Consider the following 26,946-nt stretch of genomic DNA (forward strand, 5'->3'; position numbering starts at 1 on the left):
CCCCCCCCGCCCCTCCTCCCCCTGCCACTCCTCCTGACCCCCTGCTCTGGTCGCAGGTCCTGGGTGAGACGGAGCACTTCCTGAGCCAGGTGCTGGGCCGGGTGCAGACACTGTTGCCGCCCTGGCAGGTGCAGATCCGCAAGATGAAGGCCGTGTACCTGGCCCTCAACCAGTGCAGCGTGAGCACCACGCACAAGTGCCTCATCGGCGAGGCCTGGTGTGCCACGCGCGACCTGCCCACCCTGCAGCAGGCGCTTCAGGGCAGCTCGGTGAGCATGGGGGGTGGTCTCCCGCCCTCCCCTACTGCCAGGCAGGGGCTGGTTTCCTCCACACAACACATCTCCCATTCCCGGTGCCATCAGCGCCGTGCCTTTGCCGGGGCTCATCCTCCTCCAGGGAGTCCACTGTGATGGCCCTGGCCCAGCAAGCCCTCTCCCTGCCCCGACTTCCCAGAGGCCCTGGGATGGGCCGTCACACCCTGGAAGCTGCACTGGGTGTTAAGTTAGAAACCGGGTTCAAATCCAGGCTCTGCAGGTACTGGCCCTGTGACCTTGGGCCAACTGGAGGGAGCCTTGGGCTCATCTGTGAAATGGGGTTGCTGACCCTGCTTCCAGGGGTCGCCGTGCTAGGTGCTCACCTGTGGCCATGGGGCTCCCTCTCCTGGGCCACCTGGGTGGGAAGAAGCACGCTTCTGTTTCCCGAGTGACTTTTGGGCCAATCTCTGGCCCTCCCTGAATCCCCCTGAACTGGGGCAGGTGGGGCTGGTCATGCTGTTTCACAGGGAGAGGAGGGGCTGCCCTGGGTCCCCTGGCTCCCACCCAGCGAGTCCCCACAGTGCTCTCCATCTCTAGCTGGCCGTGGCTGGAGGGTCCGAGCGTCCCTGAAGGCCCCTGCCATCAGTCTTGTCTGTCTGTCTGCCTGCCGGGTGCCCCAGAGCGAGGCGGGTGTGAGCGCCGTGGTTCACCGCATCCCCTGCCGGGACATGCCCCCCACACTCATCCGTACCAACCGCTTCACGGCCAGCTTCCAGGGCATCGTGGACGCCTATGGTGTGGGCCGCTACCAGGAGGTCAACCCCGGTGAGAGCCACCACATCCCCAGCCCCGGCCTTCGGGAGGCTCAGCTGCTGCCCTGGGTGGAAGCATGGGAGGGCTGCGTCACCACCTGGGCCTGTCCCGCCCTCCTGAGATGAGAGGCGCACTCCCGGTCATGTTCTTGGGGGTCCAGTGGAGGCACTTCACGTTTATCCCCTGCAAACACCCCCACTGCCCTGCTGTTAAGCTAACAGGGGAACCAGCAGAGTTGTGCAAAGGATAGTAGCTTTGCAGTAGGAATGGACCAGGTTGGAGGTCCTACTCACTTACTTTGATGAGTTTCTTAGCTTCTCTGAGCCTCAGTTTCCTCATCTATAAAATGGGGATGATGGTACATACCTGAGCAGTGTTGGGAAGATTAATGATCGCCAAAGGTTGCGAACCAGTGGTCCACGAGGCCAGCATCAGTCTGCAGACATGTTTTGCTTGGCCATGTTGTCTGGCCACGTTGAAGGGTTTGAATTGGGTGCAGCCCCAGGTCAGGTTCTCCCAGAAGCAGACCCTGAGATGGGGTCTCTGATGCAAGTGGCCTATTAAGAGAGGTGTTCCTGGGAGAAACCAGTAAGGGACCTTAGGGGACGGGGAAGCAGGCAGGAAGGGGAGAGCTGAGTAGGGCCAGCCTCCGCCTGAGCCTGCAGGGAGCTCTAGAGCGTGAAGGACACTATGGTGCGTCCACCTCAAGGCTGATGAGCAGGGCTTTCAAACCCAGCGCCCTCAGTCGTCTGCCAGCCCTCGCGGGTGGGCAGTGAGGCCGTCAGCTCCAGGCACGTCCACCTGGGTGCTCACTGGCCTGGCGAGGCTGCTGCTCTCTAAGTGGCCCACTGGGCAGAGGGTTGCACAGAGCTGCCAAGGGAGCTGCGGACGCCTGGGCAGAGCCTCAGTGTCTGCTGTGGGTGCCAGGGTTTAAAGTGGGAGTTTTCGCAAAAGTCTGCATTTTCTCAAGACTGGCGAAAAGTGAGAGATTTGGCGACATGGCCCACCTCCAACAGGCTGGAGCTGGGTGGTGGCAGCCCCCTCCCGTTTGCCAGTGCCCGTCCCGAGGGCAGCAGGCACTGGCTTTCCTCCCTTCCTGGCCCCCTCCTCCTTCCTGAGGCCTGTGGGACCTGGCCTGTCATCCGCCAGGTTCCTCTCCCTCCAGACACCACCCTCCCTGCAGAAGGCTGGCTGCGGTGTGGCCAGTGGCCCAGCATCCCCCGTGTCACTGGGTAGGGGCTGCAGTGCATCTCTGTGTGAGCCCAAAGAATGGGTGTGAGGGTGAACCGTGATGAGGTCCCTTGTGGGAGGTCAGGGAGGGGTCCTGCCTCATCCAGTGGGCAAGAGGCAGGGTTTGGGATCCCCGGGGCGGTACAGGCAGCACATAAGGATGGAATCCAGGGCCGTGTGGACTGAGACCAGGGTCACGTGGTCCTCTGGGGCCTGCTGACCCTGCAGGACCAGCATCTGGGAGCCTGGCGTGGGGCCCCCAGCCTATTTCACCTGCCCGTAGTCCCTCTGCGTTAGCGGATGCCAGTCTGGTTAGAGCAGGCCTGATCACCAGATATCCACGGTTGGTAATATGCCACCAGCTCTCAAAGCAGTAGCTTTGCGGAGGTATTCGTTTCCTAGGGCTGCTGTAACAAAGCCTCACAGATGGGGCGGCTGAAATGATAGGTATTTATTGTCACTCAGTTCTGGAGGCTGGAAGTCTGAGATCAAGGTGTCGGCAGGGCTGGTTCCTTCTGAGAGCTGTGAGGGAGAATGTGTTCAGGCCTCTCTCCTTGGCTTGCAGACAGCTGTCTTCATGTTCGTATGGCATTCTCCCAGTGTATGTGTCTAAGGTCTAAATTTCCCCATTTTTATAGGGACACCAGTTATATTTGATTAGGACCCACCCTAATGACCTCATTTTCACTGGGTTACAACTGTAAAGGTTGTATTTCCAAATAAGGTCACTGTCTAAGGTACTGGGGGTTAGGACTCCAACATATCTTTTGTTGGGGTGGGGGACACAATTCAACCCATAACTGGGATGTGCGTTAGAATCCTAACACCTATGAGAAAATTTCCCCTAAAGGGAAGCTGAGGCCCCAGAGGTTAAGTGACCAACTCGGCCTTCTGGAACTTGCCATGTGCCAGCCAGGACTACCACTGTGGTCTCTGTGCTTCTGCTTTAAGCTCTTCTCATAAATAATAATAGCTAGAACTGCTAACGTTATATTGAGCATTTATGGTCTCCCAGGTACTGTCCATGGATAAAGTCATTTATAACAGCCCTATAAAGTGGTGGTATTTTTATCTCCATTTTGCAGATGGGGAATGGAGGTTCAGAGAGGTTAAGATACTAGCCCAAGGTTGCACAGCTAGTAAGTGCCTGGATCTTGAGTGCAGGCAGGCGGTGTGGCATCCCTGCCTGGCTACACCACCTTCATGTCTCCTGGGGCCCCGGAGCCTGGCTTGGGGAGCCTGTGTGGCATCCTGTACAGGGATGGGGGTCCTGGCTGACCGCGTGGCCCCTCTGCCCGCAGCACCCTACACCATCATCACCTTCCCCTTTCTCTTCGCCGTCATGTTCGGTGACGTGGGCCACGGGCTGCTCATGTTTCTCTTTGCCCTGGCCATGGTGCTGGCCGAGAACCGGCCAGCCGTGAAGACGGCGCGGAACGAGGTGAGGGGCGATGGGGTGGGTGGTACGGGGCGGGGCGGGGGGGGGGGGGGGGGGGGGGGGGGGGGGTCCGGGCACAGCAGGGGGCCCAGGCCGGATCTCGCCACGCCTCTCTGCACCCCCAGATCTGGAGGACCTTCTTTGAGGGCCGCTACCTGCTCCTGCTTATGGGCCTGTTCTCCATCTACACCGGCTTCATCTACAACGAGTGCTTCAGCTGCGCCACGGCTGTCTTCCCCTCAGGCTGGAGTGTGGCGGCCATGGCCAACCAGTCGGGCTGGAGGTGAGGCCCGGCCGTGCCCGCCCCGCAGCCCGGAGGCCCCCGGGCCCCTGACCAGCCCGCCTGCTCTTGTCACAGTGACGCCTTCCTGGCCCAGCAGCCACTGCTCTCCCTGGACCCCAATGTCACCGGCGTCTTCCTGGGACCGTACCCCTTCGGCATCGACCCGGTGAGTCCCGGCCACCTGTCGGAGGCGGTGGTGGGCAGGAGGGCGGGTCCGGGGCTCCCCGCTCGCCCAGCCCCTCCCAAGCACCAGGCCCAGTTCCGGGTACAGGAGGCAGGAGCCCCCCTAGACCAGGGCCTGCGTGGCAGGGGGGCCTGCACTGCAGCCACTTGAAAAGCAGAGAAGCGAGTCCCAATGAGGGCAGCGTTCTGTAGTCCCCTCTGTGCCAGGCAGGCACCGTTCTGAGCCCTTGTTGAATCGACTTGATGTCTAGTGCTCGTGACAGCTCCACGGGAGCACGTCAGTACCGTCCCCATTTTACAGGTGAGGAAGCTGAGGTTACACGCCCAAGGTCACCCAGCTAGGAAGAACTGGGGTGGGGGCCCAGGCTGCCCGGCCCAGTCTGTGCTCTTAACTGCTCCCCTCTGCTGCCCCTCGTCGGGCAGGTGACGGGTTGTACGGAGGCCCTGGAGGGGCAGACAGGCCGATGGGAGTGACTCGGGTGGGGAGGCCCCTTCACGACACCCATCCCTCCTGCCACCACAGGTCTGGAGCCTGGCTGTCAACCACCTGAGCTTCCTCAACTCCTTCAAGATGAAGATGTCCGTCATCCTGGGGGTCACCCACATGACCTTCGGGGTGGTCCTGGGAGTCTTCAACCACATGTGGGGACCGGGGGCCTTGGGGTGGGGGGCCAGGCAGGGCCAGGGCGACCTGGTGACCCGGCTCCCGTCCTGCCCCAGGCACTTCGGCCAGTGGCACCGGCTGCTGCTGGAGACCCTCCCCGAGCTGGTCTTCCTGCTGGGGCTGTTCGGCTACCTCGTCTTCCTGGTCGCCTACAAGTGGCTGCGAGTCACGGCCGCCAGCGCTGCCTCGGCCCCCAGCATCCTCATTCTCTTCATCAACATGTTCCTCTTCTCCAGCAGCCCCACAAACCGGCCGCTTTTCTCCGGGCAGGTAGGCTGGGGCGGGGGTGGGGGGTGGGGCGGCTCACACCCCGCCCTGGGGCCCCCTGGTGGCTGGGCCTCTCAGCTGCAGGATCCTCGTCTGAGAAGTGGGATGCAGGCCTGAGGCCGTGAGACAGGGAGGTCGAGGGGCCTCCCTGGGAGCTCCCAGCAGGGGTGGTGGCTTCTATGCCCAGAGGAATTCCACACGGGGCGAAGTCTCTGCCTGGTGAGGGGCCCTGGGCTGGAGTGGGCTGCGGGCTCCCCGGGCCCCTGGGGAATCGCGTGGCCCAAGCTGGCCGGTGGCTCGCAGGGGCGCCCTGACCATCGCCCCCTCCTCCCCTGCAGGAAGTGGTGCAGCCCACGCTGGTGGTCCTGGCCCTGGCCATGGTGCCCGTCCTGCTGCTTGGCACGCCCTTGTTCCTGCATCGGGAGCACCGCCGCTGCTACTCTCGGAGGAGGCAACAGCCGGTAGAGGCAGGGGAGCCTGGGGGTGGGGTCCTGTCCGGGACGTGAGCCCCATCTGGGGCTGGGGGTCTGTGATGCCGCTGCACCACCTCTAGGATAAGGACACAGCCGGGCTTCTGGACCTGCCTGACACGTCCCTGGCCAGCCAGGGCTCTGATGAGGAGAAGGCAGGATGCCCAGGGGACCAGGCGGAGGCCGAGGTGGGTATGGTGCCTTCCTGAGTAGGGGATGGCTTCTGGCCCCACTTGCCCCTCACTGCCACCTGTCCCCCCAGTTTGTCCTGTCCGAGGTGTTCATGCACCAAGCCATCCACACCATCGAGTTCTGCCTGGGCTGCATCTCCAACACGGCCTCCTACCTGCGCCTTTGGGCCCTGAGCCTGGCCCACGCCCGTGAGTCCCGGCTCCTTCCCACACCCGGCTGCTGGATGCGTGGCCCCCTCTGGTCGCTTCTTTTTTTTTTTTTTGCAGTATGCGGGCCTCCCACGGTTGTGGCCTCTCCCGTCGCGGAGCGCAGGCTCCGGACGCGCAGGCCCAGCGGCCATGGCTCACGGGCCCAGCCGCTCCGCGGCATGTGGGATCTTCTCAGACCGGGGCACGAACCCGTGTCCCCTGCATCGGCAGGCGGACCCTCAACCACTGCGCCACCAGGGAAGCCCTGGTCGCTTCTTAGTATCCCTGTCTGTAAAGGGGGGACGTCGGAGGAGGTCCCCCGCTGGCCCACGGGGAGGGCGGGCTTCGGGACTCCGAGGTGGCTTGGTGGTCCCCACGGTTCCCTCCTCCACCTGCAGAGCTGTCACAGGTCCTGTGGGCCATGGTGATGCGAGCCGGCCTGAGCCTGGGCGGCGAGATGGGTGTGGCGGCTGTGGTGCTGGTCCCCGTCTTCGCCGCCTTCGCCGTGATGACCGTGGCCATCCTGCTGGTGATGGAGGGGCTCTCGGCCTTCCTGCACGCGCTGCGGCTGCACTGGTGAGTGGCCGCCTGGCTGGTGTGGGCAGCACGGTGGGGGGGGGGGGCGGGGGGGGGGGGGGGCGTCCCCTCACCCGCTCTCCCTTCTCACCCCAGGGTGGAGTTCCAGAACAAGTTCTACTCGGGTACTGGCTACAAGCTGAGCCCCTTCACCTTCGCCGTGGAGGGTGAATAGTGCCCACAGCCCTGCGCTTGCCTTGCTGAGCAGGGAAGAAATAAAGGGGAAGGCCCAGGGCCCGTGTCTTGGTCTTGTCTGGGAGGCAGGGGCTGGGGCTGCTGGGTGTGGAGGAGCCTGGGCTCTGGCATGGGCTGGTCCTGCCCCTGGGAGCCTTTTGGTTGGATGGACACCACGCCAGCCTCTGTGCCCGTCTCCCTTATGTCTGTCTCTGCAGCTGAAGTTGGTGTGGGGTGGGGGGAGGTGGGAGCCACTGGTCTACGATCTGGGGCCTCAGGATGTCAGGATAGGACCCGTGAGCACATCTGCAACGATCCCAGACTCTTGGGGTGAAGGGGGGCAGAACTAGGCCCAGGGAGGGCTGTTTCCAGTACATTCTAGCTCAGAAAGATTGTCCTCCCAGGCTGGGCCAGGGGGAGTGAGCTCCCCATCCTTGGGGATATGCAAACTGGCTGTACGATGATGTCTGGGCTACCCTGGGTATGGAGGGTGGTGCCTGGCACCAGTCGGCCAACATTCTCACGTGCCTGTGCTGGCGCTGGCCCCCGGCACTCAAGATGCTCTGCAGCAGAGGGCAGCCTGGGACACCTGAGCCGGACCCGGCACTCCACATGGGACAGTGGTGTCACACCCAAGGCCACCTTCCCGCAGACAAGGGCAGAGGCTCGTCCAGGGCACCCTGAGAATTGCCCAGGGCTCCGAAGGTCAGAAAAGGGCAGAGCCGGACTCCAGGCCCTGCCTCCCCAGAGGCCACAGTCTTCCCCCATCCCTCCCTGGTGGGCAGTCCTGCTGCCAGGCCATCCTTCCGCTGGGAGGAGGGAGGTGGCATCCTCGGGCCTCTCTGGTCTGGGTCCCACCCCCAGCTGGGTGGCAGAGCCAGTGCTTCCCAGAGGCCTCGTTTTCTCCTGCTGAGGAGCTGCCAAGTGGTTCTTCCGGCTGGAGGCCCTGGGAACAAAGGCTGCCTTGAAGGCAGAGACGCCCTGGGCGCGGCGAGCCGGGAGGCCTGGCCCCATAACCTGGCCCCGTCACCGTGGCTCTCAGTCTGGCCAGTTGCCGGGAGGAGCCTGTCCCTCCAGAGCCCAGGGCTGCCCCGCTCAGGGCCCCCAGATGCTGGGCTGGGGTACGAGGGGCTGTCTGGCTGCAGTATGACACGCCTGGCAGAGACTTGGCTCCAAGAAACGTTGAGAGCAGTGTCTGGTTAGGAACAGAGAGAGTGGTGTGCGTCTCAGGATCTGGCCCAAGCCCAGGACTCCAAGCTCTACCTTCCTGGGGAGCAGAGCTATGCAGAGACTCACAGGGTGGGGCAGGTGAGGGGAACCCTAAGCAGGGGCTCAGCACCGGGAATGTGGCATGTTTCGGGGGTGGGTGGCAGGTGTGACCCCAGGGAGACGCTAGCTGGCCCTGCCCTGGCTTTGATGCGTGGACAGCCTGGCTGGAGAGGGCTGGCTGCTGGGGAACCAGCATGCGCAAAAGCACTGGAGGGGGCACCCCTGGGGCGTGGGGGTCACATCAGGAGACACAGGGACAGGGGGGGTCACCTGCACTGGGGACAGGCCTGCTCGGGCAAGTGTACGGTCTAATCCAGGAGGATGACTGAGCGAACAGATGGGCACCCCAGGAATTCCACATACAGAGAATGCAAGTGATAGCGAGTGGATGTGAGGGAGACTGACCCCAAAGCCACCTGGCAGAGGAAAGCGAGAGGGGGCCTGGTGTCTTAGGGACGAGAGAGGCTGGGGGCAGGGGGCGGGCAAGGCCGGTCGGACCCTGTGGGCACAGGCAGGAGCTGGGAGCTGTGTTCTAAGATCTCACACACAGGGCAGCAGCATCTAGGGCTGTTGGGTTTTTAAAAAAAAACTTTTATTTTTGGCAGCACTGGGTCTTCGTTGCTGCACGCGGGCTTTCTCTAGTTGCGGCGAGCGGGGGCTACTCTTCTTTGCGGTGTGGGGGGTTCTCACTGCGGGGGCTTCTCTTGTTGTGGAGCATGGGTTCTAGGCGCGCAGGCTCAGTATTTGTGGCTCGCGGGCTCTAAAGCGCAGGCTCAGTAGTTGTGCCGCACGGGTTTAGCTGCTCCGTAGCATGTGGGATCTTCCCAGACCAGGGCTCGAACCTGTGTCCCCTGCACTGGCAGGCAGATTCTTAACCACTGCGCCACCAGGGAAGCCCCTAGGACTCAGTTTTATTGCTTGGATATCATAACACACTCACCTGGTTAAAACTTTCGGCGTCTAGCAGGCCGGGCAGCGGAAGTCCCCCTCCTGCCCTGACCCAGCCGCTCAGTTCCCTCCTGGACAGCCTGGTGCTCCGCCCTCCCTCCCGCCCAAGGGCTTCGCCTCCGGAGCCGGGTGGACGCACTGGAGACCTCCCCGAGACTAGGGATGCATCCGAGGGTGACAGCAGAGGATGGGCTTTTATCTTTTTTATTGTTTGTATAGTACAGTCTTTGTGGTAGCAGGAATGTATGCACAAAAAACAATTCAAATAAGAGTTCAGAGTGAAAAAAAAAAATTTATCCCAAAGGACTTTTAATACATACGGATTTCACAGCTATACTCTATCCCCGCCCCCATACTCCACATATAGGCTGCGGTTTCCCACCAGAACGACCACATGAGGTACACTGGGGAGCAGTGAGGGCAAGGTTTCCCTCCCGCACCCAGCACACCGAGGCCCCAGCACCAGGGCGACAGGAGGCTTCCCTGGGGCACGACCATGCCTGGGGGCAGGCAGCTGGCCCTGTCACAAGAGCCCAGCTCCAGGCTGAGCAGAGGTGGAGGGGAAAAGGCTGCTGAGTGTGGGACAAAGCAGCCCGCTCCCTACCAGGAAAGCGGATTGGGCAGTGGGGGGGCCGGGGTGGGCATGTGTGTCCACGTGTCCCCGTGCAGCCTGCTGGCTCTCTGTGGCCACGGCCCACTGCCTGCCCCTGAGCCGGGGTTAATAAAGCACTTTCAGTTAGAGAGCATGGCGGGGCTGCATCCAGTTAGGGTGAGATTCATCCGAGATTCACCTGCAGAGGAAAACACGGATGACAGGCAGCAGTCAGCGGGCAGCCACGGTCATCCCCGCCTCTGTGCACCCCGCACCTCGGGGGCGGTCTGCATCTCCCAGGACCCCGGTCAGGCCACGGGGCATCAGCAGTGCCGCTGCCCACTCGCCGCCCTACACACCCGTTACCTACAGAAAGCCCGGTCAGCACTGTTCACCAGCGCCGTCATTAACATCCTTTAAAGATCAACGTTAACCAAAAGGCACCTGCAGTGACACTGCTTACTCTTGCTGTCTGCCCCACCTGACTGAAGTAGAAAATGCCTTCTCTAGATTAAGGGGGTCTGAGATGTTGCACTATTGCACTAATGTACTATAATTCTGCTTCCTGATCTCATGTCAGAGTCCTAGAGAAATCGTAAACAAGATATGAAATAAATGTTCCTCAATTTTAATACAGTCTCTCGTATCATACACATCTGTGTTCGGCAGCGAGACGTCCGCGCCTTCTTGCTGCAGGCACAGTAGTCGGAGCACAGAGGGAGCCTCGGGCTCGGCCGCCCCCGCGCAGTCCAGGGATGCAGCGCAGGCAGGCCTCCCCAGTCACACCCCAAGCTTCCTCTTCTGGTCGAAATAGGCATCGAACCTGGCCTGGGCATACTCCTAGGAGACAGAAGGAAGAGGGGCCTCACCAAGGGTCCCGCCCGCCCCCCGGCACAGAGCAGAGCAGCTCCGTGTGCTGCAGGCCATCCAGGAGCCGCGCTGCTCTCAGGACGGTCCTCTCCCGCCGGCAGCAGCCCCGGTCGCCGCCTTCCCTTTACCCTCAATGTTCCCCACTCGATCAGCTGCGCCGGCCCGGCCCTGCCAACCCAGACAGGAGACGGGACTTCTGTCTATGTATCTGGTGCAGCATGGTTCACCGACTCATTCACCTTGAACGCTACAGACGCGGACTGACGGACACAACAGAGGCTTCTCTGTCAAAGCCCAAGGTCCCTGGGGCGTTAGCAAGGGTAGACAGACGGTAGGTGCCACCTGTTTGCTGCAGCACCATTACTAAAAGGACACCAAGAGGGAAGTGAGAAAACCTGGCCAGCCACCGGGCCCCTGGGTCCCTTCCCCTGTCTGCCCACCGGTGTGCAGAACACAGTCTCTTAAGGGCCACTCCAAATCGAAAAGTCTGCAGTGCTAACTGCCAAGATTACAGCACCACTTCAAAAAAAATTAACGTTGAGGTATAATTTATATACCACAAAACTTAACTCATTTAAAACGTGCGGTGTTCACTAATGCACACACCTAGCTCAACGCCAACACCGCAATCACCCTCAAGGCCCTCCTGGGTCTCTGTAGTCAAGCCCACCAGATCGCGACAGAAAGCTTCCACGTGAGTGTAATCGTCCGCTCCGTCCCCTCTGGTGTCTGGCTTGTGACTAAGACACATCCACGCTGCCGTGGGCGGCAGTGTTCGTGGCTGAGTAGTTTTCTGTGATACGGCTCCAACACAGTGTGTTCACCCAGTCATCTGCTGATGGGCATGTAGGTTGTTTCCAGTTTGGGGCTACTGAAAATAAAGCTGCTGTGAGCACTTGAATACAAGGCTTGGCGTGGAAACAGGCTTTCATTTCTCTTGGACCAATACCAAAGAGAGGGACTGCTGGGTTGTATGGTAAGTGTAGGGGTTTTGTTTTGTTTTCTCTTTAACTTTTAATTTTACTGAAGTACAGTCGATTTAAATTTACTTATTTTGGAGGCTGCTTTGGGTCTTCGCTGCTGCGCACGGGCTTTCTCTAGTTGCAGCGAGCAGGGCCTACTCTTCATTGCGGTATGCGGGCTTCTCATTGCGGTCGCTTCTCTTGTGGAGCATGGGCTCTAGGTGTGCGGGCTTCATAGCTGTGGCACGTGGGCTCAGCAGTTGTGGAGCATGGGCTCAATTGCTACGCAGCATGTGGGATCTTCCCAGACCAGGGCTCGAACCCATGTCTCCTGCATTGGCAGGCGGATTCTTAATCACTGTGCCACCAGGGAGGTCCCGGTAAGTGTATGTTTGACTTTATAAGAGGCTGTCCAACTGTTTTCCATGCTGGTTTCACCCTTTTACATCCCCACCAGCAATGTATATGAGGTCAGCTGATCCAGTCTTGCCAACATTTGGTATCGTGAGTTTAAGTTCTAGCCATTGTCATGGGTGTGCAAGGCATCTCACTGGGGCTTTAACTTGCATTTCCTTTATGACTTTGTATCAAGCAGATGAAAAGATGCTTACTGGCCATTAGTTTACCTTCTGTGTAGTGTTCAAATCTTTTGTCCACTTATAAAGTAGGTTGTTTGGTTTCTTGCCGAGTTATGAGTTCTTTATATATTCTAAATACAAGTCCTTTGTCAGATATAAATTTGCCTTATTTTCTCCCAGTCCGTGGCTGGGCTTTTCATTTTCTTAATGGTGTCTTTCAAAGAACAAAAGTTTTAAATTTTGATTAAGTCCAATTTACTGTATTTTTTTTTTCTTTGAGGGTTAGTGCTTTACGTGACCTAAGAAATCTTTGCCACAGTTACGAAGCTTCTCTCCCGTTTTAGCTTTTACCCTTAGGTCTGTTATCTATTTCATTGTGTAGAGCGCAAGTTCATTATTTTTTTCCATATGGCTTATTCGGTTGTTCCCGCATCATTTCTGGAAAATCTAATCCTTTCCACAGTGCATTACCTTGGCCTTTCTGTGGAATGCCAGTTACCTATATGTGTAGGGAGGAGTCTATTTCTGGGAACTCTAGTCTGTTCCATCTGATTTATGTCTATCTTACGACCAACACCACATGGTCTTAATTACTGTGCTTAGTAAGTCTTGAAATCAGGTAGCCTAAGTCTTCCAACGTGGTTCTAGTTAGTTTTAGTGTTTTAGTTATTCCAGGGCCTTTGCATTTTCACATACGTTTTAGAATCAGCTTGTCAATTTCTACCAAAAGCCTGTGGGGACTTTGCTGGGGTCACGGAGACGACAGAAGATAGTTTGGGGAGAATGGAAGTCTTAAGATCAGGTCTTCTGGGGCTTCCCTGGTGGCGCAGTGGTTGAGAGTCCGCCTGCCGATGCAGGGGACACGGGTTCGTGCCCCGGTCCGGGAAGATCCCACATGCCGTGGAGCGGCTGGGCCCGTGAGCCATGGCCGCTGAGCCTGCACGTCCGGAGCCTGTGCTCCGCAACGGGAGAGGCCACAGCAGTGAGAGGCCCGCGTACCGCAAAAAAAAAAAAAAAAAAAAAGATTAGGTCTTCTAAATCCATAGATGTGGTATCTCTATTTAGGTTCTTTTAGCAATGTTTTATAGTTGTCAATGTATAGATCATGCACATACTTGAAAAATTTTATCCCTAAGTATTTCAAGTTTTTTACGCCATCGTAAACACAATTAAAAATTTTTCATTTACAGTTGCTTCTAGCACGTAGAAATGCAAATGGGTTTTGCATATTGACCTTGTATCCTACGACCCTGATAAACTCACTCAGTAGTTATTAAATAGCTTTTCTATTGATTCCTCTATATTTTTTCATGTGCATGATCATGTCACCTATAAAAATAAAGGCAGTTCTTCTTCTTCCTTTCTGGTACTTCTGCATTTTCTTTCTTTTCCTTGCCTTCCTTTGCTGGCTAGGCACCCCAGCAGCCTGTGAGGAGAAGTGAGCACAAACACCCTTGCCTTGCTCTATATTTGGGGCAGAGGTGGGAGGAGCATTCAGTGCTTTACCATCCATTACCACGGCAGCTGTACAAGAGCTGTGTATATGCCCTCTACCTGGTTGAGGAAGTTCTCCTCTATTACTAGTTCGCTGAGACTTTCTATCATGAACAGGTGTTGAATTCTATCAAATGCTTTTCCTGCATTCACTAAGATGATTGTATGGTTTTTCTCCTTTATTCTGTTAATACGGTGAATTACACTAATAGGTTTTTCAAATGTTGACGTTAACCTTGCATTCCAGGGATAAATGCCACTTGGTCATAAAATATTATCCTTTTACATAAGTTGGATTTACTTTTTGCCAGTATTTTGATAATGGTTTTGGGGTAATGTTCATGAAAAGCAGTGATCTGCAGTTTTCTTGAAATGTCCTTGTCTAGTTTTGGTGTCAGGGTCATGCTAGCCTCATCGAATGAGTTGAGAAGTGATCCCTCTCCCTTTATTTTCTACAAGTCTGTAGGGCTGTTATTATTTCTTCCTTAAATATTTGATGATATTCACCAGGACCTGAAGTTTATAGGTTTTTTTTTTTTTTTAAGAGGGTGTATGTAGCCTTGAATGCGTGGCTAAGGAGGCTAGTAGCATTTATGGTTTTTTAAAAATTAATTATTTCTGGCTGCATCGGGTCTTCGCTGCTGCGCGTGGGCTTTCTCTAGTTGTGGCGAGTGGGGGCTACTCTTCATTGCGGTGCCCTTCTCATCACGGTGGCTTCTCTTGTTACAGAGCACGGGCTCTAGGTGCGCGGGCTTCAGTAGTTGTGGCTCAAGAGCTCTTGAGCGCAGGCTAAGTAGTTGCGGCGCACAGGCTTAGTTGCTCCGTGGCATGTGGGATCTTCCCGGACCAGGGCTCGAACCCGTGTCCACTGCATTGGCAGGCGGATTCTTAACCACTGCGCCACTAGGGAAGTCCCAAATCTATAGGTTTCTGATTATGAGCTCAACGTATTTAAATAACTATATGGCCATTTCTTACGTCAGTTTTGGTCATCTGTATCTTCCAAGAAATTGGCACATTTCAGGCAGGTTGTCAAATCTACGGGCAGAGTTCATCGTCATCTTCTACTTGAACATCTATAGAGTCTGTAGTGATGGCCCCTCTTTGTACCCGGTTTTGGTAATGTTTGCCTTCTCTTTTCTTTCTTGCTTAGTACAGCCAGAGGTTTATAAATACTTTTGTGGTATCATTAATTTTCTCTATTTTTTGTCCATTTTACATTTCAATGATTTCTGCTCTTACCTTCATTCTACTTCTATCTACTTTGGGCTTAGTTGGTTTTCCTCTTTCTAGCTTCTCAAGGTAGCAGCTTATATCACTGTCTTGAGAACTTTCTTCATATCCAAGACAACATTTAAGCTGCAAAGCCGTAAGTTTCCAAATGCTGCTTTAGCTGCATCCCACAAATTCTGGTATGTTGTGTTTTTATTATAATTCCAAATATTTTCTAATTGTCCTTGTAATTTCTCATTTGATCCAGGGTTTATTTAGAAGTATAGTTTAATTTCCAAATAACTGAGAATTCTCCAGATATTTTTGTGGTTGCTGGTTACTGATTTCCAATTAAACTGCACTGTGGTCAGAGAACTTACTCTGCAGTACATTTGAGGCCTGTTTCACAGCCCAGCCTGTGGCCTATCCTGAGGAAGACTCCACATTCTCTGACAAGGATGTCTGTCCTGCAGCTGTTTGGGCTCCACCCGTGTTCGTCAGGTTGAGCTGGCTGGGGTGATGATGTTCAGGTGTCCACCCTGCCTGTGGCAGGGTTTCCTGGGTCCACCCGCTACCTAGAGGTGTGCAATCTACTTGGTGAATAGTAGATTCCCCCTTTCCTTTCAGCTGTGTCACTTTTTGCTCTATGTCTTTTGTTTCGGTCTGTTTTGTTTTGGCCGTGCTGTGCGGCATGTGGGATCTTAGTTCTCTGACCAGGGATGGAACCCGTGCCCGCTGCAGTGGAAGTGTAGTCTTAACCACTGGACCGCCAGGGAAGTCCCTGCTCTGTGTCTTTTGAAGAATTCAGGGGCACACGCACTGAGGGTCTCTCTATGTCCTGCAGATGAAGTGATGCCCTCACTACGATGCAACGCCCTTCTCTACCTTCGGTGGTTTTCCTTCTCTGAAGTCCACTTTGTCTTACAGTAACATCTAACCATGACTCCAAATCTGCTTTAAAAATCCAAATTTCCCCTTCTTTTGCCTAAGAGCATCTGTGCATTACCAAATCTTCTGCCTAGAAGCAGAAAACACCCTCACTGAGGACTGAGGAGAACAAAATGCACCAGTCCTTTCCCACCACCTGTCCCAAAGCAAGGTGCTCGCTACACCTGTGTGCACCCCTGCCCCAGGACGCCCCCCACCACTCACTACGGAGCAAAGTAAAATGCCAAGGACAGCGCTTAGGTTAGAATAAAAAGACAGCCTGGTTTGGTACAAACTTGCTGCACAAAAGCGGGTCTAACTCAATCAGCACCAGCTTCCAACTCTTAAGTCGGGTGCTGTAGGCCAGAGGATGGGGTGTTAACAGGTGAATAAAACAAGGCACGGTAGGTAACCCCACCACCATTCCTTCACTCAGTGTCCCTGCTGTCAGAAGGGACTGAGGTCGGGGCTGGACCTCAAGGGTCTGGATTTCTACATCCCCCATCAGAACCACAGGACCACAGAGCACTTCTCTGAAGCAGGGGAGGCGGGACCTGCGGGACCTGCTGGCCCTGGGAGTGAGGGCAACTTCCACAGGCAGACGCAGCAGCAGCAAAAGTGGCTTCAATTATGCAGCCTTCCTTTCTCCCCCAGCTTCCCCGGGGGGAGCCCGCTGTCCTGGTGCTGGTCACCTGGTTCAGGTACTCGGAGGGGAACAGGTAACCCCCTGGAAGGAACAGGCATTTACTGCCGAGCATTCACGTACATGGAAGCATTTCTTTCCTGGGAGCAGAAGAGAAAAACTACCCCCAAAACATACCATGTACCCAAATTCAATGGATGAAATCTTGGCCTGTACGATGGACCAAAGTCCCCAGAAGAAATGGGACGCAAGGGCAAACCTGTAATTACAAAAGCAGGAAATGCACATGAGATGTGTGGGACCAGTTGGAGGACCGATGATGTCATTTCCTGCCAGATGGACGTTCTAACTCATCTGGGTGCAAACTGTCTGCCTTGGCCGACCCAGTGGGACGATATTCCACGGCAACAGAGCAGCAGGAGCCCACAGCCGTCCTCTCCCCACCGCTGGCCAGTGACCTTGCAGGTGCGAACACCCCGACTCCCTGTCCCTGGCACACGGAACACTCGCAGGACCCACCCGGAGGCCTCAGTGGCCGCTGCTGGTGAAGCGTGGGTCACACAGGGAGAGAAACCCTCTGGCACGCGTGTGAGCACACAGCCTTGGCGGCCCCTACCCCACCAGCAACAGGTGGAGGAAAGCGCGGGCCTCCGGACAGCCTGCTGCCATCCCCCATGCCCCTCTCCCCCGGAAGTGAATCAGGAGGAGGGTGTGGCCAGGTCCCCACCTCTAGGCTGTGCCACGTTCCTCTTCACTGCGAATCCAAGTTCTTCTCAAAACGATAAAGATAAAAGCTCTAATTCAGGAACGAGGGCTTCGGTGCCACCCTCACCAGACCTGACTCTGCTTCTCTTCATCCCTGACCCACTAGATCCCCTGGTGCTACCCTTTCTGTCTGGGTCTCCTCCACCTCCGCTTTCCTACTTCCATCCGATCAAGAACCAGGGAGGGAAGCTCTCTTCTGCAGGCGGAGCCGAGGGGCCACCAGGGTGGCCTCAGCTCAGTGAGAGGACTGTGGACAGTTCCGAGGACACGAAGGAGGTGCTCTATGCTGAGGGAGGAGGGCCACAGCCACTGAAACCGTCACTGTTAACAAATAATCTCATGGAAGACCCCAAAGATTAGGAATAACTCAGGCCTCCTGACCAAAGAGATGAGTGAGCGTGAGAACACAGTGATCTAGACCTTTGCGGAATCTGGAGCTTTCTCAGCCCTGCTTTGACAGCTGTTGAGAAAACAGATTTTTAATTCTTTTCTAGGAGACCCATGTTACTTGGTGGCACCCAGATCTCCAGAAGCACGAGTGAGAAGAGTGTGCAGGCCCTGGTGGCAGCGGCTGTGCAGCAGAGTCACGGTGGGGATGACGGTTCGGAACGCCACCCTCGCTCCCTGACCTAGTGCACAGACCCTGCTCTCCTCACTGGCCGTGTGCTGAAATCTGGGGGATCCGAACACACTCGGCCACGTGGACAAGAACCAAACATTCTGTTTTTGACAACGTACAAGACCTCGAGATGTATGGTCATGAGGGAGGTCCTAAAATACTCCTGTTTGCAAGGAGGCATCCCAAGTACGCACTATAAAGAGGGAAGCTATCGTTACAAACCGACAAAGGAAAAAAATTACCTATTGACTTCAAGCAACATTTCTTCTTCTATAACGGACTTTTCTTCATTACTGAGATTTTCAAATTCATTTTGGAATGCAGCCAAGTAATTGGAAATGAAATGGAGCTTAAAAAAAAAGCAATGACATTAGGATCAATGATGGTTAAAAACAGGTGATGTCAATGCTGTCACGAAGTGCACACGTCAAGCGTGACTCTTCCGGACGTCAGCAAAGCCCGCCACCCTGCTCTGCCCAGGGGCGTGGTCCAGGGAGCTCACCCACCCGGCTGGGTTCACCGGGTTACAGTCAGAGAACTAATGGACTCAATGCCGTACTGTCGGCAAGACCACTACTGCTTCTGCAGAAAGTAATTTAGGTAGAGTTGTTCCTTCTAACTCACGCTCCTGTCTTCCACTGACCGCAAAGCAGGGTCGGCCTACTCCACACCTCCCCAGCCTGGCTGCTGCTCCACGCGGCGCTGGCACGAGGCACCAGGGCACCCTGATGCTCGTCAGCAGATGCTGCCTCAGGGCAGGTGCCGGACCAGGCACTGTGAAGGGGCCTTCCACCCCTAAGATGCTGTGATGATTTCCACACTTATGTCCATAAACTGGCAGTGTCTGATTCTGGTTTGGAGAAGACACAGTTTACCCTAAGGTTCTACCAGGCTGCACGTTGAGTCTACATATGAATTAGGATTTATGAGAGCCCCTGTTCTTCACTATTTCATACCATATCAAAAGGCAGAACACAGCCAACCTCGGCTTGTTTGCTTTTGTAAAGAAGAAAACAGCCGTCAGTCTTTCTCCCCTGTAAGAACCCTTGCTACCTGGTTACCCGGCTGGAAGGCACTCCCCACCCTTTCCCTGTGTCACCTCTTCCATCTTCCTGCTCTAAAGTCAGCTTTCTTACACTACGCCCCCTCCTCCACCAGAAAGCATCATTCAAGATCAAGCACTGTCCTAGGCAGGGGGCCGTAGATTCTGAAGTAAACCTGGCACAAAAAAGGTGACTGCTGATACCTATTAAATTCTGTGTAACAGGCACACTCCCCACGACAACAAAATAATTTTTGCAGATGAGAAAACTGAGGAACAGAAATAGTACGTTACAACCAGCAGTGGCAGATCTGGGATTCAAATCCAGGCCCATTAGTTTTTAGAACCCATGCTTGAACCACCACCCTAGATGGTTTAATTTCTTGGAGACCCTAAACGCTGAAGGTGGCAAATGAAGATAGAAAATTTGAAGAGATTGAAACCCTAAGAAAGTGGTAATTAATGACCCTCCCTCCCCCAAAAGTTCTAGGCCCAGATGGTTTTATGGGCAAAATCTACCAAACTTTCAAACAACACCATCTTAGATAAATTTGTTCCAGAAAATAAAAAGGGACACTCAACTCATTTTGTAAGACTAGTATAATTTTTATTCCAAAAGCAGGTATGAATACTTTTTTAAATGAACATTAAAGTCCTGTTTCACATATATGCATAGATGTAAATCTCCTAAAATAAGAAATTGCCTAACTGGATCCAACAGAGCATTACAAAAGAACGTTAACTCATTCAAATAGTTTATTTCAGGAATTTCAGTATTGTTTAACATTTTAAAACACTTCAATGGATTAAAGACAGAAAAGCATGAGATTACCTCAGTAGATACAGACAGGGTATCTGATAGAGACCAACACTTGCATGTGATTTTAAAACCTCTCAGAAAACAGGAATGGAGCTTCTTTACATTTCCATTGCTGTGCAGTGTTGGGGGTTACACAGCTCTGCCGCCTTCCACTAAAATGAAATCTGTCTTCTTACTGAAAATCTCCCTTCACTGGTTTGAGAGTTCTCATCTCTGGAGCTGCCTGCCCAGTGTTTATAAAAGTCTAATTTCTTTTCAGCATGGCAGGGACCTGAAGCCTGCCGTGTTCTCCTCCCTGGGGTCAACAGCCCCACGTTCTCCCACCCTTCCTACCCACATAGCTTGAACTTGAGGTCCAAAACCGTCCTGGTCACTCTGCTCTGGACACGCTCAAGGTCAACAGGTCTGCCTGAAAATAAGGCCAGAAGAGAGCAGCCCAGGTCTGGCCACACGGCAAGGCTGTATTTGAACGGCTGCCCCTGAGCGTGGCCACCTGCTGGAGACTCTTCCCATGCCCAACTCAGGCAGGTGCTCGAGAAACCTCTCCTGAGTGAGCTACTGCAGCAACTGACTGCATCCGTCCTCACCCCCGGCCCCTGGGAAACGTTCTGACCAGGCGGGGATCCCGGGAGAAGGGATGTCGGGCGGCAGGGCCGCCCAGCGCGGGTGGAGCTGCTGCCCTGCAAGGCTGGCAAGGTGGGCGCAGTGCCCCTCTCCCCAGCCTGCTAGCTTCTGCATCACTACGTACTCATCCTCAACCCAAGGCTTCAGCAGAGGCTGAAGAATGGAATAGAGGGCTTCCTGGGGAGAGATTCCCACAGGACTGATTCTCCAGTCACTGGACTCGCATAACCCAGGGCAGGAAAGGGGTCTGCGAACACTGCAACAGCTACTGAACCACGGTGCCCACAAGACTACTTCTGCCTGCACAGAGTGAAACAAATAGAGGCAAGTCAGTGATCCCCAAAAGAAGGCTAGAGAGCAGGAGGGAGGCTGGGCTTTGGGAAAACACTAGAAGGAATCACAAAGGAGGCTGTGCTCCTCTCTGACTGGACGTGGGTTACCTCTGGCACAGGGATTTAAAAAGGCTGGACTCAAATACTGAGTCTGTATCTTGACACAAAATAACATTTTAAAGCAAAAGGACCTGCTTAACCAACTCCATGGCTTTAAAAGGGCATCTTTAAAAGTGAAGCTGTAATCATCTCTGACTGGGTAAAACTGAGGCATGTGGTTTACTTCTCAGTAAGTGTACTGAATACAAACGCAAGTCTCCTACCTGTTGCTTCCTGGTGGGATACTTCAGGATGTTTGCTCTGAAAAAAGGGTACTTTTCGTAATTATAATCGTACATCCATTCACAGAAATGATTCCCAATGTCGAATCCCCTGAAAAAGAGCGAGAGGCACAGAAAATGAGGCAGCAGCCCCGCTGTGAGCGCCCCCGGGACCCCGGGGTCCCGAAAGCATGAATGCTTCAGTGACGGGACAGACCAAAGCACCCTGGCCCGCTGTCTGGAGCAACCGCTCAGGAGTGCCGTCCTGCGGTCAGTGCTTTGGTGAAGGCAACGAAAGGCCAAGTTCTGGATTCTGAGGACCTGGCCCCTGCTCCCACTGACGCAGCTGAGAACAGGCTGCGCTGCCCCACACGGCCATTGCGGCCGCTGGGACACAAAGCGCTGGCCTCCAGGGAGGAAACTTCCAACTCAGGATGGTATGGTGACCTACTTTCTCCTTCGTTCCGCACACATACAGAATACTGAAATAAAAACATTTGACTTTACCTGTAGTTGTAACTGCTGTATTCAAAGTCGATGAGCATCAGTTTCTGGTTTTCAGAATTCTCCCTGCCTTCCAGCAATAAGATATTACCTGCAAAAAGGTTTGGATGACACGACCTTTGCTCTGGGCACGTTCTGTCATCGAAGGCGCAGGTCTCCAACCGCAGGGCCCAGGGTGGTTCTGATCCTGTAAGGGCATCCTGACCACGCGGCGAGCGGACGTGGCCGAGTCACGGGACGGGGGGACAGGGTGCCAGGAGCAGCACTGACCTGGGAGGCCTGGCCCGAGAGCCCTGCTGCCAGCACCCCAAGAGCAGCATGGCCTGGGCTCCCCCCCCCATTTCCACACGGGGGCAGGAAGGGAAAGGTCTGCTCGGCACCCCGTAGCTCTGGTACCCCCAGCAGTCCCAAGGCGGGCGGGGCTGTGGCCCCCAGCTGGGAAGCTGGGCCCTGGTGTCCACACAGGCCCCACTGCTTTGCCCCCAAGGAGGAGAGCACAGACAATGCTCCCATGACCATATTTCTTTCCCTTAAGGCTGAATTCTGGGCAGAAGGGGCTTGGCTGACAGACTGGCCCCCCAGGCACATGCTCGGAGAGGCCCACGCTCTACCCAACGTGCTGCATCTCTCACGGTGGCGCTGGCGGGTGGGCTCTGCTGAGCCAGGTTCAAGGCTTTTCGGCACACATCGTCCGTTTCCGGGAGCCATTGATAGGAGAACCGGGGCCAGACCCAGTGTCCAGCTCCCGCCCCCTCCACGCTCTCCCCGTGTTGCCGTGGCCGGCGGGGGCCTCCCTCAGCCCGTCGGCGACCTCTGGGCCGTTCACCACCACCCGCTACACACGAGGCTGCTTGACCCGACTTGCCCAGCAATCAGCAGCTAATTAGTAGCAGGTATTCCGGCTCAAGCTACCGTCTCACTCATGACAAGTCTTCACCAGGGACTGTTCTCCAAATTAAAAACAAGCCGTAGAGCCTGGAAAGGGCCCGAGGGTGGACCTGAGCCAGCTGCGCTGGGCAGGATGAGGACAGCAAGGCAGCCAGGCGCCATGGCAGTATCGGGGGGAGGTGCCCGGCCGGATGGGGCCTCTGACGAAACTGTTATGTTTGAAATAACACTGGGTAGAGTCCAGTTACAGTAAGGGGTACGTGGGAGTGCAATTTTTTAAAGCAGAGAAACCCGAAGTCATTAGAAGCATGTGAGCCAACGCTGAGAGAGAAGGGGGCTCTGGCCAGCGTGGTGGGCTGCAGGTGCAGAAGGCAAGCGCCCCCAGACTGGTCGAGGAGGCCATCTTCCTCTGATGCCTTTCAGACTGACAAAGCCAACTGACATGTTTACCGAAAGGAGTTAAACACTGAACAAATACGTGACTTCGTGTATCCCAGCTCTCGGTTTAGTGGATATTCTGACATTTTTTCTTACAGAAATGTGATGATACCCTACACGTTTTTCTAAAACTTGCTTTTTCTCCTATTGATGTAGCCTGGAGATTTTTCTGTTGGTTTGCATAAAACTCGACCTCACTCTTAATAGTCACACAACACTTCGTGCATGGCTGTGCCATAATTCCATGTACCTAACCCTCTCTTCATGGGCACCTGGCATTTATCACACACACTGGAGGGAATCTTCTCAGCAGACACACGAGCCCCACCTTCAGCCTAACAGGCAGCATTTCTTACCTTCCTGACAGTCATTGTGACAAAACACGACTGGAGATGGAGTCGATTCAAGTAATGATCTGGAAAAGGAAGGTTTTGTTGTTACTTCTCACCCTTTCAGCTCCCTCCCGTGGCAGGACCTCTGCACACGCTCTCCCCCCTCCGGGGGGGCCCTCCTCGGAGCCCTCTGACCTCGGACCCCAGGCAGAGCCCTCTGTGTCAGTCTGTTTTGACCTCTGGTTTCCTTCACCGCTCTCATCACAACCTGACATTTTTTTATTTACTTATTTTCTCTCTCTCCTAACAAAAGAGAAGCTCCTTGCAGACTGTCTTGGTCACATCTCCTCAGAACCAATCCTGATGCTGGCTAAGCAGACACTCAAATATGTGAGTAGTTAAAGGTGGAAATGCTGACACTCAGGCGATGGATGAAGGCTAGAAGCCTGCGTGCCCCCCGCACCCTGGAGACACCAGCGTAGCCTCTACTCAGAAACCAGCGTCAAGCTTCTTACTCCATCCCCCGCTAGCTTGGGCTGATCTGTTCCTCTCATCGGCTGACACTCGCTGGCCTGCCCCCATAAGTTCTTGTTTTGTTTTTTTTTTTGGTGGTACGCGGGCCTCTCACTGTTGTGGCCTCTCCCATTGCGGAGCACAGGCTCCGGACGTGCAGGCTCAGCAGCCATGGCTCACGGGCCCAGCCGCTCCGCGGCATGTGGGATCTTCCCAGACTGGGGCACGAACCTGCGTCCCCTGCATCGGCAGGCAGACTCCCAACCACTGCACCACCAGGGAAGCCCCTTGTTTTTCGTTTCTGTTTCAGAAAAAACCTACCGCCCTAGTCACTGACCAGGACTAGAATTCTGGAATTTTACTTCCTCCGTGAAGCCACTCATGTAAAACTGTAATTCCAGATGACAGAATTAATCTGTTTAAACTTATCCCACAAAACCAATGTAAAAGAGGAGAGGTGATGCCACTCATATAAAACTGTAATTCCAGATGCCAGAATTAATCTGTTTATACTCATCCCACAAAACTCCAAGCCTCAGGTGATGCTTCCTAACGTTCATTGAAAGCAGGTGTGGTGACTAAGAACATTTACATTTCTGGACAGATGCACTTTTACTAAGTTAGGAAATGGAAGCAAACACTCACCTCAGGTTTTCTAGTTCCAAAGGCAGGTTGTAACTGAGGAATTTGTGGAGCTGCTTAACTTTGGATTCCCCAGTAAATTTAATTCTCAGCACTTGATTCAGGTATCTTGCAAAAGAGGGGAACAAAGGATCAGTGCTCAATTCACCTAGCTTGCTTTTGGGGCTCTAGTTCAATGTAACCATGCAAAACCCGCAGGGCCCATGACCCCAGACGGAGAGGAGGGAAAAGGGCCTGGGGTTCAGCACACTCTAGGATGTGGATTTTCTGCCCATCCAGCCTGTTCAGGAGCATTTCTGCAAACAGCCTTCTTTCCTGGTTCAGGAATTGATTTTTACACTCAAGAACAATTTATTCATGAGACAATCATCACCAGCGGATAGCCTGTGCGCTGGCGTACTGGGGAAGGCCTCTGACCCGCATGGCAAGCAAGAGCTGCTCTGGAACCCCTGGGAGCCACCGGCGGGAAGCTAGGTGAGAGCCCAGCGGCTGATCACTTACTTTTCCATTGTTCCAAAAAGCCATTTTGGTTCCTTATTGAATGGCATTTTCATACCATGAAATCTGGCCATTTTCTCAGCTATTTCTGCAGAAATATCTGGCAAACTTAATTCTTCAGTGTCTAATCGCCGGCTCTGGAATTAAAAAGGGGAGTTAGAAAATGGCATTCATCCAGGTAACCTTGAAGCGTGAGATCACACAACCCTAGAGCTAGAAGCGTCTTTGTAGGGCACCTAAGTCTCATCCAGGGCACAAAATTCCTTCAGAACGGGCACTGTGCCCTGCAGGCAGCACTTCTCAGGGAGGGGCAGGCCAGCCACAAAGGTCCATTCGCTGTGACAAAGTCCTTCTCACGCACCTATGGTCCTGCTCTCCCGTCACTCTACCCCACACTGCGGGGGGCTCCTTCCTAGGCTCAAAGCGCCGGGTCGTCAGCAGTTTATGCTGTGGCCCGCGTCCAGCTCCCCCATCGGCTCAGCCCTCCTCCCAGACACAGGGCAGGTGGTGTGGTGCTCAGAACAGCTTCCCAGCAGAAGGGGCGCCAGGCGCTCGGGGCGAGGGTTTCCCACTCCTGCCCTCGGGGCAGCTCAGCACCCAGTCTGGCCCAGAGCAAGCTCTCAGGGCAAAGCCGACCAGGGACAGGTGTGGCAGGGGGCTTCCTCCGTCTTCTGCTAGTGCAGCCTGCGGCCACACTCGTCCTGGCTGCGCCTTCACGGCTACCCACGGGAGCACCTCTTATCTTTTCCAAACCAACCACTTCCCTACCAAAACCCAAAGAGATTTTTCTGAGAATCCGAAGCCATACAGCACAGGAGTTAAGAGTGAGTGTCCCCAAGTTAGAGAAACCCCAGCTCAAATTCTGGGTTTAACACTCATTTCAACGCTATGTGGCCAAGGGTGTACTTTGATGCCTCTGTGCCTCGTTCTCTGGGTTCTGTAAACTGGGAAGCAGGACATCAAGTCCCCGACAGGGAGCTCTGAACTAAAGCAGATGCTGCAGGCCAAGGCCCCGGGCCAGCACCCAGCCATGGGGGCCTCAAAAGATGGCAGGTGCCTTGTGACTGGAGCTGAGAGCTCCCTGAAAGCATCAGGCTCAATCCTCCCCTCAACCCCAGAATCTCCCAAGTTATCAAGTCGCGACAAGGACAGGGAACTCGGGGTCTAGCAGCGGGACACCAAGGACTCCTCGAGGCAGCTGGCGCAGCTTTCATTCGGCTCTGTTAAAGAATGCCCGTAACTGGTTTGGCAACGGGGATAATTTAAAGCTAACGTGCTCAAACGTGAACAAATCTTGGAATCCAAGCTCTTTTCCCAGCACAAAGAAATATGAGACTGACTACCATTCTCAGAGGTCACTGCTCTCGTGTGTCTGCTGGAGGACAGCCATGGGAACAGGTGAGATGGACTTCATCTCACCCCATTCAGCGGTCAAGGGTAAACCTGGAAATAACACACGCTGACAGGCTGAGGCAAATGGAGTCGCTGTTTCTGGCAGCAGAAACAGTTGAACCCTGGCAGTTTCATGGTTCAACCTAGCATTTTAAAATAATTTTAAAAAAATCTTTACTATGTTATGTAGTAAACGTGTACACAAGTACAGAACTTTAAAACTTTAAAAGGAGAACAGGGACTTCCCTGGCGGTCCAATGGTTAAAACTTCACCTTCCAATGCAGGGGGTGTGGGTTCGATCCTGGTGGGGAGATAGGGAGCCAAAAAACCAAAACATAAAACAGAAGCAACATTGTAACAAATTTAATAAAGATTTAAAAATAAAAAAGTTAAAAAAAAAATTACAAAAAAACCCAAAAAACAAAAAGAACAGAACAGTAACTATTCCATAGACATAACCACCTATGTGCCCTGATCTCAAGGAGCTGTGTTTCCCCTCGAGACGTTTCCATTATTCTAAGTTGTGTTCGCTGGTTCTCTACCTTTTCTAAAAAGGGAAGTTTTATCACATGTGTATTTATTTTTTATTTTTTAAATTTATTTATTTATTTTTTTGTGGTACATGGGCCTCTCACTGTGGTGGCCTCTCCCGTTGCAGAGCACAGGCTCCGGATGCACAGGCCCAGCGGCCATGGCTCACGGGCCCAGCCGCTCCGCAGCATGTGGGATCTTCCCGGACCGGGGCACGAACCCGTGTCTCCTGCATCAGCAGCTGGACTCTCAACCACTGCGCCACCAGGGAAGCCCCTTTAAAAAAATTTTTTTTTAGGTAAGAAGTGGATTTATTTAGAGAGAAACACACTCCACAGACAGAGTGTGGGCCATCGCAGAAGATGAGAGCGGCCCACGTGTGTATTTATTAAACAATTTGTATCTTGCTTTTTACTGGGCTTTATACGAATGCTATGATACCATTTGTAGCCTTCTGC

At 54.4% G+C, this 26,946-nt stretch overlaps 2 protein-coding genes across 10 annotated transcripts in view; one reads left to right on the forward strand and one right to left on the reverse strand.

The window, feature by feature from the left end:
* Nucleotides 1-6,792, forward strand: part of TCIRG1 (T cell immune regulator 1, ATPase H+ transporting V0 subunit a3) — a 16,940-nt gene extending 10,148 nt beyond the window's left edge. For 2 of the 3 annotated variants that reach the window (XM_029208682.1, XM_029208683.1), the window contains exons 10-21: nt 57-269; nt 935-1,079; nt 3,599-3,738; nt 3,861-4,018; nt 4,094-4,184; nt 4,725-4,843; nt 4,922-5,135; nt 5,471-5,593; nt 5,686-5,790; nt 5,865-5,982; nt 6,381-6,558; nt 6,655-6,792. In XM_029208682.1, coding sequence (XP_029064515.1) covers nt 57-269; nt 935-1,079; nt 3,599-3,738; nt 3,861-4,018; nt 4,094-4,184; nt 4,725-4,843; nt 4,922-5,135; nt 5,471-5,593; nt 5,686-5,790; nt 5,865-5,982; nt 6,381-6,558; nt 6,655-6,733 — 1,683 coding nt within the window. In that variant the 3' untranslated portion in view covers nt 6,734-6,792. Of the gene's footprint in view, nt 1-56; nt 270-934; nt 1,080-3,598; nt 3,739-3,860; nt 4,019-4,093; nt 4,185-4,724; nt 4,844-4,921; nt 5,136-5,470; nt 5,594-5,685; nt 5,791-5,864; nt 6,241-6,380; nt 6,559-6,654 lie in introns of all 3 variants that reach the window. The other variant, XM_029208681.1, reaches the window with a different exon arrangement.
* Nucleotides 6,793-9,149: 2,357 nt separating this feature from the next.
* CHKA (choline kinase alpha) overlaps nt 9,150-26,946 on the reverse strand; it is a 60,124-nt gene continuing 42,327 nt past the window's right edge. For 3 of the 7 annotated variants that reach the window (XM_029206891.1, XM_029206890.1, XM_029206888.1), the window contains 8 exons: nt 24,568-24,701; nt 24,070-24,174; nt 22,936-22,994; nt 21,257-21,344; nt 20,753-20,861; nt 17,854-17,960; nt 16,405-16,486; nt 9,150-10,381 (listed from right to left, as the gene is read on the reverse strand). In XM_029206891.1, coding sequence (XP_029062724.1) covers nt 10,322-10,381; nt 16,405-16,486; nt 17,854-17,960; nt 20,753-20,861; nt 21,257-21,344; nt 22,936-22,994; nt 24,070-24,174; nt 24,568-24,701 — 744 coding nt within the window. In that variant the 3' untranslated portion in view covers nt 9,150-10,321. Of the gene's footprint in view, nt 10,382-16,404; nt 16,487-17,853; nt 17,961-17,995; nt 20,398-20,752; nt 20,862-21,256; nt 21,345-22,935; nt 22,995-24,069; nt 24,175-24,567; nt 24,702-26,946 lie in introns of those variants that run through there. The other 4 variants (XR_003791340.1, XM_029206887.1, XM_029206886.1 and 1 more) reach the window with 4 other exon arrangements.

Source organism: Monodon monoceros, unplaced genomic scaffold (genome assembly GCF_005190385.1).
Source record: "Monodon monoceros isolate NGI ecotype Baffin Bay Population unplaced genomic scaffold, NGI_Narwhal_1 Super_Scaffold_7, whole genome shotgun sequence".
Lineage (NCBI taxonomy): Eukaryota > Metazoa > Chordata > Mammalia > Artiodactyla > Monodontidae > Monodon > Monodon monoceros.